Source organism: Chroicocephalus ridibundus, chromosome 4, assembly GCF_963924245.1.
Source record: "Chroicocephalus ridibundus chromosome 4, bChrRid1.1, whole genome shotgun sequence".
NCBI classification, from domain to species: Eukaryota; Metazoa; Chordata; class Aves; order Charadriiformes; family Laridae; genus Chroicocephalus; species Chroicocephalus ridibundus.
In genome coordinates, this window is record NC_086287.1 from 9,537,696 (window position 1) to 9,551,811 (window position 14,116).

Here is a 14,116-nt window from a genome sequence, read left to right on the forward strand (position 1 = left end):
AAGCACGCTTTCAAACGTTGAACAGAGTAAGTTATGTGTCAGATCTCTTACCATGGTTTATGAATCTAACCTTGCAGAGGACACGCCATCTTAGAGAGAGGGGAAAAAAAAAGCCCCAAAAATAGATTAAAAGAAGCATTCTCTTCTCTAGGAACTTTTGGAAAAATAAAAGTGAAAAATCCCAGGAAGAGTGGCTTACTGGGAGAAACTGTCAAAATACAGGTATTATACTGTATCTGGAAGAAAAAGACCTGATTTCTTTGAGCTGTATATTCTAACATTTTATAAGCAACAGAAAAATATTTTAATACCAACTGATAGCTTGTTATTATGCCATCATATTTTAAAATGTTATTGTCGAAGCTAGAAGGCCTTATTTTGCTACCTGTTTTTTAAAAGCTGCCATGGCTTCTTTGTTTTGTTGGTGCAATGTGACCGTCTGATGCTGCAGAGTTTCCTGCTCATGTGAAATAACAATCATGTGTTTTAAATATTATCTTACAGCAAACCTTACATATAGTATTTCAAGAAAAAAACTAATTCCTTGCTAAATATTTTTAGAAAGACATGATTGACTAAAAACAAAACCTGAAGACTGAAAAGAGACATTTGTCAACTAGTTATCTTTTTGGTAGTAGTTTCTTTTTAATACATAACAGGTAATAATTCTCACCTCTGGAATTCAGCTTTGTTGTTGATAAGACTTCCATAAACAACTCTTACCCATCTCATCAACCTGCAGAAGCAATCCAACACCCACTGCCATCTTAAGACAGCATCTTGACACAGTCCCAGGTAGTTATAATAGAATTTTAATCTCCATTAAAAATATATAATCCCATTAAAAAATAACAATCTGCTATTCTGTTTTTAGTTAATTTTAGCCATTTAACAAACTACATTAAAGAGCTGAAAGAGAGCAGAAGAGACCAAGCTTAAGGTGATAGCGTAAGATTTTTATCATCCTACTGTCTGGCTTTACTCTCATACATAAAAACAAGAAAATTAGTTAAAGATGTACTATTATTTTTATTTTTGTTATTATTTCATATCATAATCTCATATACTAATACTACACTCTGCAAGTTGGAATTCTTTAACATCTTTAAGTATCATGTTCCTATACAAGATAGGGGCCACATCTCCCCCAACTGTGGTGAAGTAATACAGAAGATATGTTTGTAAGACCATTTTTTAAAGTTCTAGACACTAAAAAAAATATTAGGTAAAGGTAGTCAAGAGGCTCTTGACTTGAACAGCTGTTCTTGAACAGCTATCTCAAAATATAGATGAATGTTTAACTAAGAAATGATTAAGCAATAACCACACAAAAACAAATTGAGGCTATTAAAAATAATGACCGCAAGAAAATAAGTCGATCATTTGTTTTACACCCAAGAAGTCTAATTTCTTCTCCTGCCTTAATTGAGAAATTGTGAGTTTTTCAAACATAAAGCCTGTTCCAAAATTGCTACTTGCCCTAGCAAATTGGTGTTGCTTTCAAGTTCCACAAGTGAGAGATGTTGCCCTTTGATAGAACACAAGAATCTGTGGAGGTAAGGTGTTTTATATTCTCTAACATACTCATTAATTCATTGTAAGATATGGGGAGAAGGTTTTGATTTGCATCTAACAAACAATACATACTGCGAATATTCAACACATGAATGAATATTCAAAACCGTGAAAACAAAAGTCTTGAGGAATGTTTTCCTTAAGTTGTCACTTCCAACTGTGTTCAAAGACACAGGTTCTCTAGTGGGTAAAGGGCATACCAAGTACACTAGAGAGCCAGAAACACTACTGCAGTGACAGCAAATCAGCTACTCCCAGTGGAGTATTCCTACTCACTACAGGATAACACTTTATAGCCACAGTACTGTCAAATTAAGATGACATTTATTTAATTATAGGAATTCAAGGCAATATTACATAATAGTCTATGTAGCTATAAGTTTGGTTTCACAGAACAGTCACCCTTAACACAATTTTGTCATTAATGTAATTGGTAACTGGAAAACAGCATTGCTGAGGTCTTCATTACATACCATAGTCATCTTTGTACTGTATATTCAAGTATATACAGTATTATATATATATACAGTATTATATGTGTATATATATATATAATAATATACTTATTCTAAAAAAGAGACTAAGAAGTTTCTACAAATACTCATTTCCTAACAGGCCTCACAGCTGAGACTATTAAATAAAATTATTATATATAACTTTCTCAGAAATTCAGTTTTGTATTAAATTCTTTCATACATACCCTGTATGTGTGGTGCAGGGAGAGTGAAGAATTAAGTTGCTTTTTAAAAATATAAACAAAAATCACCTTTGATATTGTGATGTTATAGCAAATATACTGATTATACTTATTAGATTTAAAGGAATATTTTCTCCAGTTACTCTGCTTTCCCTACTATAGCATATTTTTTTTCAAGACCAGCAGCAGTATTCATAAAACTTAGACACCTAACTGCCTTTACGTCCCATCTTTTTATTAATGGTAAATTAAATTGCTGTCAAGGTCCCAGAATGAATGGAAATCATCCCTTTTGAACCTAGATTATTAAGAACTGCAATACTAAGTTAAGAAAAGCAAAGAAGGATTACAAATTGAAAGCAATGTTGCTTTTACAAATATAAAATGTTTTCTGTTTCTGTATGCACGTGTATATCTTTCAGGAAAAAAAAAAGCACATAGTTAGGATTATTAACTTAAGATGGTTAGGATGAACTCCAAGATGAAATAGTCTTCCTTTACTACTAAGATGTTAAATATCCCAAGATCAAGGATAGAGCTGAAATTATTGTTTTTTCTGTGATCATAAAATATACAGAGTGAAGCCTTTTATCTTTTGACCTAGTGACAGGGGTCATAGGTTTGATTGTATTAGAGAAGGGAATGGATTTCCTATGAAAGCATAACCTCAAGAGCCCTAACCCTACAAGAATGTTAGGCTTATTTTACGGAAAACTTCATTCTGAGCATTTAAAAGCTGTCAAACCACTTTTGAGTATGTCTAACATAAGTTTCTGTTTAAAATAATTTTTTTTGGAAAAAATCTCACCCCCAAAACATTTAAAGTGAAGTTGTTTGTACAACTACACTGATACTTGCACTTGCCAAAGCCAACCATAATAGAGAGAAGCTGCTGCGTAGCTTCCCCCACACTAACATGTCAGCATCCCTCTTGTTAAGCTAAATGTCTTATTGCTTCAATATTTACATCCCTTTTGATTGAACATTTCCAGTCATGCCAAATATTATGATGGCACTCTTTTGTTAATCAGATTTCTACGTTGGGCGCAATCCAAATTAGTATAAAAACTACAGAAGTTCATGACTAGACAATAAACTATTGGCCACATTCTACTATTAGAAATGACAATAGCCTTCAAAAGGGGAATTGTACCAAATGTCTCTATATAAAATATTATATTAACATACTGAAATGAAATCCCAGCAGTTAAAACACTAAAACCATGGAGGAAAGTTACCTTCTGCCATTCAAGTTCCTGTTTCTCTACAACAATTTTACTAATTTGATCTTCATAATTAATCTCCGTTTCCTAGTTAAAAAAAAAAATAAATTATTTACATAAGACAGTACCTGCAAATCAAACACCAACATAATTTGCATATTCATAGTCTTCTTCATTTACAGTCCAGTACACAGAACAGTATGTGCCTGCACACTGCACAGCAAAAAAAGGAAGCAAAAGCTCTCTGTATGTGGTGAAATAGTAGATGAGTTCAATTGTTTTGGTCAGGAAATTTGCACAATAAATAACTTAGATTGAAATGCATAGCAGAAGTTTAGGAGCTAGGATTATAGCTCTTTTCATTAGCAGGAACAGTTCCCATTTCATACATATTCTCTTCTGCATTTTACAATAAAACCAGACTCAGAGGGAATAAACCAGACTTGACTTAACAGTTGAAAAATGAAAACTGAATATTTTGATAAACCGAGTCAAAATACTGAGATGAAGAAAAATTCAGAAAGCTGCAATAAATGCTTCAAGAATCAATTGTTAGTCAGTTACACAGATAATCATGGTTAATGAGTCTTTGGGACATCTTAATTATTTAACTCAAAGCACCTAAATCTTCACTCTTTTTGACATCTCCCAGGAGAACTGGAAGTTTGTGCCAGCAATTACTTCTGTAATTGCTGTGAAGTGTTACAAAAAGTGAAATATTTGTCATAACCTTCTGTGCCAAGAAGCCTTCTGACCTACCAGGTGAAGGCAAGAGGTTACAGAGAAGTCATGGATAATCAACGTGTATTTTCAATAAGATGAGCTACCTGAAAATCTGAGAAGTCTGAAGTTTCTTCCACAATGCAGAAGACGGAGTAGTACCAGGAAGGTGCATTAGATCTCCTGTTCTTGCAGAAGCACTTTGTCAAGAATCAAACTATTACTGTGATAAGAGAGACTTATCTGCTGATAATCACAGTTGCTAAAAATTTATGTTAATTTTCCTGAAACATTCTGGTATTAAAGTCAAATTTTCCTAACTGGAATCAACTTCCCTTTTGAGTAAATTTTTTATGAGCACTGGCCTTCCTTTACAAATACAATACTCAAAGGAAAAGCAACAGGTTCCCCTATCAAACAGCCATGACTTCTTACAAGAACAGTATTTAGGCTTTTGATGTATATCATAAGCAATTCACTGCTGTCCTGTTACTGCATACAGTCAAAATAATGAATATCCTTTAAAGACTTAGAGAGCTACACTAATGTGTTGTTCCGAGCTTCAGAAGGCTAATTTCCTGCCTTTTCTCTGCACACTGATGAGCACCTTGAAAAAGTGACCATATTAAGGCAAAACTGACTTCCCTTTGATGAACTGATGCACTACTAACATTTATTGAGGCCTTGTGTTGGACACTCTAACAAGGGTCAAACTGACTGTGTGAAGGTAAAAGAGTACTCCCAACAACTGAAATATGTTCTGTGAGTTACTGTATATTGATATATTATGTGCACCTTTAGGCTTTTTTGAGTTCAACTTCGCCACTCCAGTTTAAAACCTGCATTCTAAATTGATGAAAAAATAAGCACTCTTGAAATGACCCATACCTCAACAACCCAGACTACTGCAAAAGAAGTGGTTATAAACCTCAGGGAAACAGTGACAAGTCAAAAAAAGCCATTTATGGATCTCTAGTGAAAAATTAAAAACAGGCCTCAAAAAGATTATTCTCTTGATATCAGGGTTTAAGTAAAATTCTACTGAATTGCAATACCATGAACAACTATTTGAACAAATATTACTTACAATGAGAAAAAAAAAAAAGAAAAATATTACCTCTGGGTGAAGTAATAAATTTTCTGAAACAGTGAAAGATCAAACTGAGGTTCTTCCTCCCTCCACAGTGAAACAGATGATACAAAAGTTTTGGCTACAAAGAATAAAGTATGCTGGGTCTTTAAGAAATGCAGTTCTTTCCTAAACCTGCAATTCTTTCCTAAACCCAGTACAAATGAGGGTTCCACATTTTTGATACAAGGATATTTACAACTCTTCAACAATTTCTGAAAAACTGTTTTAAAGAAGATTTTGCAACATTTTCTCACTCGGTATAACATTTGAACCATAGCCCCACTGTACTGTCAATAGAAATAAAATGTAAAAATATGTCTCAAGGTGATTTAAAATAGGTTTGGGACATTTACATCTTTTATAGGTTTTAGGGTCAAAACTGACTTCCTTGATTAACAGGCAGTTTACAGGCACATGCATGGACAGAAAGAACACAATTCTTTCCACAGGAGGCTGCTCCTAAGCTTTTCAAGAGTTACTTGTGGGATCTGAAAATATGCCTCAACTCTTTTGTGAATTTTACATATAAAATATTGAACACATGTAAAATAAAAATTTGGCTCACAGAGAAGTAGAAAAAAGTTCTTTAGCTTTTGCTTCTCTGATATGTACCAGTAGAATATAGACAGAGAAGAGACTTAAAGTTTTCATGTGCCTTATGGTAGAAATAAAATAAAATTAAGAGAATTGAAAAATTATCAATGCTTTCCAGTTCTGCTTTAACAAATAGTACTTTGCAGTTGCAATGAATTTGGTTTTTGATACTAATCTATAAGTACTGAAGGAAAATACTTCCCCCTAAGCTCCCTGGAGTGATAAAGAAATGAGGTTGACTTACAGCTTCTTATAGAAGTGTAACCTTAAGCAATTTATGCCATTAAGCCGCAAACACGATTAAAACGATATATTATTAGCAAAAGCCTTGTTCAAAATTGTAAGAAGGATTGTAAGATCTGACCTTTAAACACACCATGTAACTTATTCCTAAACCAATCAAAATGCATGCAGTAGTATTCTTCTCTAGCTACAGACAATGTATTTCTACCGCTCCCCTGTACAGGCACCAGCATATGTTACGGTATTTCAGAGACAAAACCAGATTTTTTTATCTAGTGCACAACTAAACAGGGGAAGGAGGTAGCCAGTTATCCCATGGATCAGATCTAGCCTTGGGGAACCCAAGAATCTGTACTAGGTGTAACAAAAGCAACAGTAACATGTTGCTGCGGGACACTTAGCATAGACTTAAATCAACATAATGGACAGTAAAACTGCCTCCAGAATACTTGAAGTGCCTGCACAATTGAGTCCTAATATGCTTTTTCAGAACATGCTACCTCATTTTTCAGGTATATATTTTGAAAACATGCAAACTAATCACACCAATTACTGCATTTCTTCAGCTTCCGTGCATATAGCTGTCTGTCTTTTTCTCCAAACTCATCTGGTTTGGTGTATTTGTTATAAGCCAAAACCTCAAGTTTAGAGCATTTACAAAACAAGCTTCAAAGTGCAACTAGCATCAGAAAAGAAATACAGCTATGAAGATAAAGTGGTAACAGAGATTTAAAAAAAAAAAAAGCAGCTTAACATATGCCCTGTGTTTCTGACTTCACTAAAATTTGTGGCAATTATATCACTAATTTCAATGGTTGTTGGAGATCAACAAGTATCTATCCATATTTAACTTATCATGAAATAAAGGGAAAAGAATACAGTATTTTAAAGGGGAGCAACATAGCAGATACTAGTGTCACGAATTCTTGACAAAGAAAACTTCAATTCAAATAGACAGGGCTTACCAAAATGCACCAGTTACCCAAATGAAACCAAGCCTTTGGTGTATATAAAAAAGAAGCAAGTTTAGTACAAAACAACAGAAAGATTTCATAAACAATGGAACTGGTAGACTATTTGTAGTCAAGCATATACAGCGTTTCCATTTTAAAATGTATAGGTATTTTAAATCCTAATAAGAACAATGAAAAGAAAACACTCGCAGAAATATATTTTTGTGCAGATACTTGGTTTGAAATTTTACAATTGTTCTAAGAAACAGCATATTAAAATTTAAGACATTTATAATTGTTAACTCCCACATCCATACTGAGAACTTCACATTTAACTAAATAAATACAATAATAGAAGTTTGAAAACTGCATTACATTCCATTTTAAGTGAGCCCTTTGCTTTGAGTACTAGAGGATAAGAACCAAAGTTCTAAGTGAACAACACTCCTCCAACTTACTCCCAAATTATAAAGGAAACTCTGGAAGCTATCAAAAACGTGTATATATGTAACTACTGTTGAAAACAATACACATCATAAATACTTAAACTGAGAATGACAATTATATGATAAAAATGTTCTCATGTGAAATAGCTAACAATTATAAGCCTTATACATCATTTTTACTTCATTCAAAGGACATTTATAGCTTACCTGTTTTGAATTGAAAGCTTTTAAAACTTGTGAAACACTTTTTTTTTTTTTTTGAAGTTCCACCAGTTGTTTAATAAAACAAAATCATTTTTGCTATACTTTGGAGAATAATATTGTATATAACTTTCATGAGGTATCAACAAACCACAAAACCTTAAAAGTGTTCATTTTTTATTAGATGCCTTAGGACTACATGGATTTAAGTGTTTTTATAAAAAAGACTACCATAACAATAAAAGAGGAGTAATTTGATGGTTTATTTACTCGTTATAACCTTTAGAAAGTGTCAAGCCTTCTTTAAAGTGTTTGCTTCAGGCTGTAGTTTTACACGATGGGCTGTGGATTGGTCAAGCCCCCTCGATTCTTGACCCTGAACAGATTTAGGAACATAGTACAGCTGGCTCATGTCCAAGCAGCCAAAACTGCTGCTAGGTACTTTTATTATCTTTTTTGAACTCATAATCTACCTCCTACAAAATTGCACATCCAATTTCTCATGCAGGTCAATCAAATAGTACTCACAGAAACTACAGTTTCTGATTGTTTCATACTATAATTAGAATACCCTTCATGAACTAAAGAGTCCAGCACAACTTTTAGTAGTCTGCATGGATATCCTTCTTAAGATTTGTTCCCAGGACAAATGTTAAAGGGAATCACAGCTTTATTCCAGGTTTAGTTCCTGATACATTTTTGGATACTAATAGTTATGACAGTTAACCAAAATCTTTAGTAATCATATATTTGGAATTTATTCTCAAAAACTTTTCATTTTCAGAAGCAGAGAAATTGAAATGTATATCAACTACCTCTTTTCCTCTGGAAATCTTTCATTGCTCTGTCCTTGATTCCACTGCACAGACTGAAATTGCTTTGTATTTAAATAAATCTCCTCTATTTAAATATATTCCTTTAAATGCTTGCATTGATAATTATAATGTTCTTCTCTTCAAGTAATCAGTTCCTATTCAAAAGCCACATCATTTGCTAACACAAGTTATAAGCTAACACACCTCTTACTGACTTGAATAACAATGTTGTGTATGTCACAGTCATGAGATCCATAAACTTCAATACTGCTTATTCATTTATATCCACATACTTGCTTTTTTTTCCCCCCCCTTTTTTTAATATTCAGCTTTCTTCGTTTCTATCATTTTGCTAAGAGGTACCCTAACTTACACTTAGGCAGAAAATCCAGTTATAAAAGTGTTAGGATTTTTTTGGTTCTGATTCCCTTTCATCAAATTTCTTCACTTAATCTCTCAAAAACCAACTTGCCTTTTGGGCCCAACTAACTTTATACTGCAACTTCCGATTTTCATCTCAATAGTGAACTCCACTTGCCCATCTTATCTGTGAAACAGTGCTAAATAGATAGATAAGTTAGCTCTGCACGGTTACGTACACCTCTTCCATTCTGGAAGAGACCAGCTCAGGTATCCTGAGCTACAATGTGCTCTATGGTGCTACGCTGTGCAGCGCAACCTCTTCATAGCTGCCAGAAAGCAGCAGTACATTTTAGAAATGGGAGAGAGTAGTTAAGGGTGAGCAATGCTCCATGTCCTTCCTCTAAGAAAACCTAGAAATAGGCCACTATATAGGCCATAATCCAATAGAACTTGGATTAGAATAACAAAGCCATAGCAAGGGTAGAGTAAGAGGAATTGAGATAAACTTGCTCAAATCTATCTGAAAGGAAGAGCACATACAGCTCTGCAGCATGAGCGTGAGCTGCAGCTTCTGAGAACAGAAACCAGAAAAAACTCAAGGTGAGGTGTTGTGAGCCACAATGTCTGCATCATGACAAGAGATATGACTCAGGATTTGTCTCTTCTAGAAAATAAGTAAGTAAATATCCTTCTTGAATTTTCTTTCTCAGTGACTGCTCTCTGGCAATCAGCATGAAAGTGGGTAAGCACAAAAAGGAGTCTAATTTATATCAAAACGGAAGGCAGAATGGAAGACAGAAAGGGACAGAAACTAAGAAAAACAGGGAAAAGAGAGAAGGAAAAAGAGCATTAGGGGCAGGGAAGGAGACCAGAGTCAATAACAGTAAAGTGATAGGACCAACCAGCCTTTAAAGAATATTCCTGTCCACAATGTGGAACTGATTCCAGAAGTCTTGAGACCAGGCATTCATGTGCTGTGAGAGCACAGGTATGATATTCCCTGGCAAATGAGACATCTCATCCCCACTTCTGGTGGCTGATTCTGATACCACCTGCTACATCAACATACTTCTTTGTCTCAAGCAAGGGCGTTTTATACAGTGCTTGACAGAAATAGTAGGATGGTAACTACCAGTAACTAGAAAATATGGCTTCAACGTACAAAATTCGGGGGGCATGGGGAGGTGTCCAGGGTTCCAAAAGGATATATTTAAAGAATCCTATATTAAAATATTTATTTGAAAAATTACCTTGTGAGAAACATGAGTAAATTTGAGAGCTGGGAAAAAATGTTTCTTAAAAAGTATTTTAGCTAAAAGATAAGCATTACCAAGTTATATCTATATCATAACTGCCCCAAAGAGAAAAAAGCAAAATTTATTCTTTGTAATTTTTACTAAACAGAAGAGTATCAAATCTAATGAACTCAAGACAAAAAATGACAGAATCTATGTTACTAGCCAGACTTTGTGATGTTCCAGTTAACACCAGAAAGAGCCTCAAACAGATGCTTGTTTTCAGGTATGGAAACAGGTCACTCAAACTTGTCCTTTGCACCAAAGAAAAACAGTAGTACAATTTTAAAAATCATCACTAAGGTTTATCATTCTTGTGTCCAATTAATCAACACCTACACTGCTTCAACTGCTGCTAACAATACTCATGTCCTCAGGGTATTAGAATACATTTCTATGGAAGTAAGGAAGAGTTTCCTTGATTTCTAGGTTTACATGCTTTTCTGGCTAAGGATGGGTTCTTTTGTATCTAGGACAAGAAAATAATTCAATACACAATATATATGGTTTCTTGTCCTTGTAAACATTATCTTTAAACCTAAGGACAGTAGTCCTATATGCATTGTACTTCAGGAAGCATTAAAGACTTCCAATTTGACCCGCTATGCTGCAACTTTATACTGTCAAAATCGATTATATTTATCCCTTAAGAAAAGGATCATCTCTTATTACTCAATAAAATTAACTCAGGTGATTGCAGGGCAAGGCTGACATACTTTGAACAAAGTGAATGGGATATCCACCACAAAAGAATCACTGGGCTGATGGGACTTGATGAGTGGGAAAGCTAAACTGGCAAAAAATAGAAGAACATTCAAACTCTATTGGAGTGTGAAGTAATCCCTGAGGGGTGGGGGAAAGAGTAATACCATTTTTTTGGAGCTTCTAATTACATACATATTCATATTAAGTCAATTCATGTTAAGAACAAAGACTCTGTGAACAGCCAAAGGAATAAAGTGAAGCTGTATCAAGTATAATAATTTAAGCAATGCGTTTTCCAGAATAAACATCCACAGTTACCATTAACTGGAATTTCATCTGTAAAATAGCAGAATAGTCTCTTATTATGAGCAACTCCTCTAAATTATTTTTAATTTGAGAGTTTAACTACAGCTATATGTTTAACCAAGAAAAGTGAAAAACAGATAAGTGCTCTGAAGTTACTCAATGCATTTCTATAAATAAGCATATTCAGAAAAATTAAATTTCTACTTTAAAATAACAAGTATGGATTGTATCAAGTCTCAAAATATTTTAATATTTAATTGTCTATCTAGCTTTGCACAGATAATTTTATCTACAAATTTATTTTTATTAATTTGAAGCTATGCTGCAGTACAACCAACCACTCAAGGCAGTTTATTAAACTCAAAATACATGATAGTTCCTGTCCTGAAGAGACTCCTGTCTAAGTGACAAGCAATACCAACAATAGGAAGAGAAACAGAGGCAAACAGAGGTAAAATATCTTGTCTAAGGTCAAGCCACAGGTCAAAGACAAAACTGAGAGTAAAATTCACTATACTTGCCTATACCGCCTCCATCAGGCTATCAATCTACTGTGAGCCTCACAAGCAACTTGGAAGGGAAGTGGCAAAAGTAGTAAGAAACCAGCAGAACTTCAACTTTTACTTCACTTTCTTATGCATTAGGTGACACAGTTTAAGGTAGTGTGTTTCATTTTTGTCTATGGAAAAACTATCACGGTGCAAGACAAGCACTGCATTCTCCAAGTTAGCACTGTATTTTGGTCTATGCACTACCTTTTTCTCAGGGCTGATTATAAATTTACATAATAACCTCATGTTGGTGGAGTGTAAGACATTAAGAGGTAAAATTAGGGGAAGATTTTGTAGCTTTTTTTTTTTTTTTAAGCAAAAACATCCATATAGAGTTCTACTTAAAAAAATAAAAATGAAGGGCATGTCCATGTTGTTCTATAACGCTTGCTTGTTCAAAATATTAACGTTTATATTCCAAATTTCAAAAATACTAAGCAAACAGCCCTATACTGATTGCTAAAGCAAAGCAAATAAAAAACACATTCAGGGATACTTCAAGATTTCAACTTGACTAGCTGTAAAATGCTTAATTTTTTTTTTTTAATGTAAATTTCTAACTAGAAACAGGTAAACATCCACTTTTTTTTTTTTTTAGGGTGAAGGAAGGCACAGATGTTTTAGAAATTTAGGACCATGTCTTAACTATGGAATTGGCTCTTGGCATTAGCATCAATTTTGAAACTAAAAATACCTTTACGCCAAAAAATTGCTCACCCTCCTGAGGCATCCTTATATAAAAATCACAATCACTTACTCTTGCAGTATAGCAGACACAATACAAACAAAACCAAAAAATCTCGAAAGATGAAACCTCATAGCACTCCATAAACATTTTAAGCTCTGATCAAGTGCATTAAAAATGCAAAGTTAAGGTAAAGATGTAAATGGAATTCAGCTAACAGATCTTATAAGGAAAAGTACACTCCAATTATTATTATAAAAGTTAAAGTCTTCAGTCTTTTTTTTTTTTTAATACAAAAATAGTTAGACTACACTAAACACTACCATTGTAACAAAAGTCTAGGGATCAGACTGTCATGAATTTCAGCAATACTGCACCAAGAAAGTAGGATCATGCAGCTTTTTTCTTGGATTTTTTTTTTTTATGGCAGTCATTCTTTTGTTTATGGTTTTTAAAGAGAGGATTATAGCATTTAACTTAGATCAAAATAAGCATAAATCAAGCATGTCATCAATACTAATATTTCAAAAGTAATAATACACATCATCTGAACAGGTCAAATTCATCAAATGCAGAAAGATATACTTTAGGTCTTTCAAAAAATACAACAGTTCAGAAACACTAAGGGGAGAAAGAGAAACAAATGTTTACACACATACAACTGAAAAAGTAACCACAGAAAAATGTAACTGAAAAATTAACCACAGCAAAATATAGCTGCCTTCAACAGCGCAGAAACAATTTTACCTTAATACTGCAAGATGATTCAACTCATATTTCAAAAACAAAACACCCCCACCCTCCCAATACTCAATACGCTATTATTGTAGGGCTCTAGCTTAACAGTTTAGCGATTTAAAAATGGTGAAATAAAGTGGATTTGGTTATCACAGTAGCTCTTTGACCTCTTAGGTAATTCTGAAAAGCACAAGTAAACAGACAAAAATAAGTCAAAATCACTGCCTTTCTAGCAAATGGTAAATCAATCTATGAAATGAGAAAGGCTTATGGACTTGGCAATGACTTGGATTCTCTTTCTTTCCTTTTCATATCAAAGGCTGCTCTTAAAGAGAACTACAATGAAATTTAATTTAATGTAGATCATTTTTGTCAATAGCCTGGTGATCAGCTGTAGCAACTTTGTACGTTACCATAGGAAAGCCAAATTCACTCCCATGCAACCCTGTTGCCTTTGTGTTAGCTACAGAGAAATTTCTAATACAGACACTGCCTAAACCCATGACATTTTTAAACAAAATCCTGGTTGGTGAATTACTTAAAATATAGCATGAAGTTTACCCACACTTATGCAGCATTTTGTAAGATTACATACAAGGAGACAGAAATAAGACAAAGAAACACCAAAAAACAACATATACATATTTACCCTTCTTATACGCAGTTCTTCCATTGCCTCCAATAAACTCGTTTTAAAGTCTAACAGTCGAATGGAAAGTAATGTCTCTGATGGACTTTGAAGAGTAGAGTCAAGTGCCTGTGTTTTAAAATCTTCATCCATTCTTTGAACTTGTTTCTGCAAAAAAAAATAACGTGTATTTCCTCTCCAGTTTATCTTTAAGAGAATATTCAAACTGCAAAACTTGCAAATGTG

At 33.8% G+C, this 14,116-nt stretch overlaps 1 protein-coding gene across 1 annotated transcript in view; it reads right to left on the bottom strand.

Moving 5' to 3' along the window:
- CCDC73 (coiled-coil domain containing 73) overlaps window positions 1-14,116 on the bottom strand; it is an 84,850-nt gene that overhangs the window by 43,068 nt on the left and 27,666 nt on the right. Inside the window, exons 2-4 of the mRNA XM_063332930.1 lie at window positions 13,892-14,038; window positions 3,511-3,582; window positions 386-457 (exon numbers count right to left, since the gene is read on the bottom strand). Of these exons, the coding sequence (XP_063189000.1) occupies window positions 386-457; window positions 3,511-3,582; window positions 13,892-14,023 (276 nt within the window). The 5' untranslated portion in view covers window positions 14,024-14,038. The remainder of the gene's footprint in view (window positions 1-385; window positions 458-3,510; window positions 3,583-13,891; window positions 14,039-14,116) is intronic.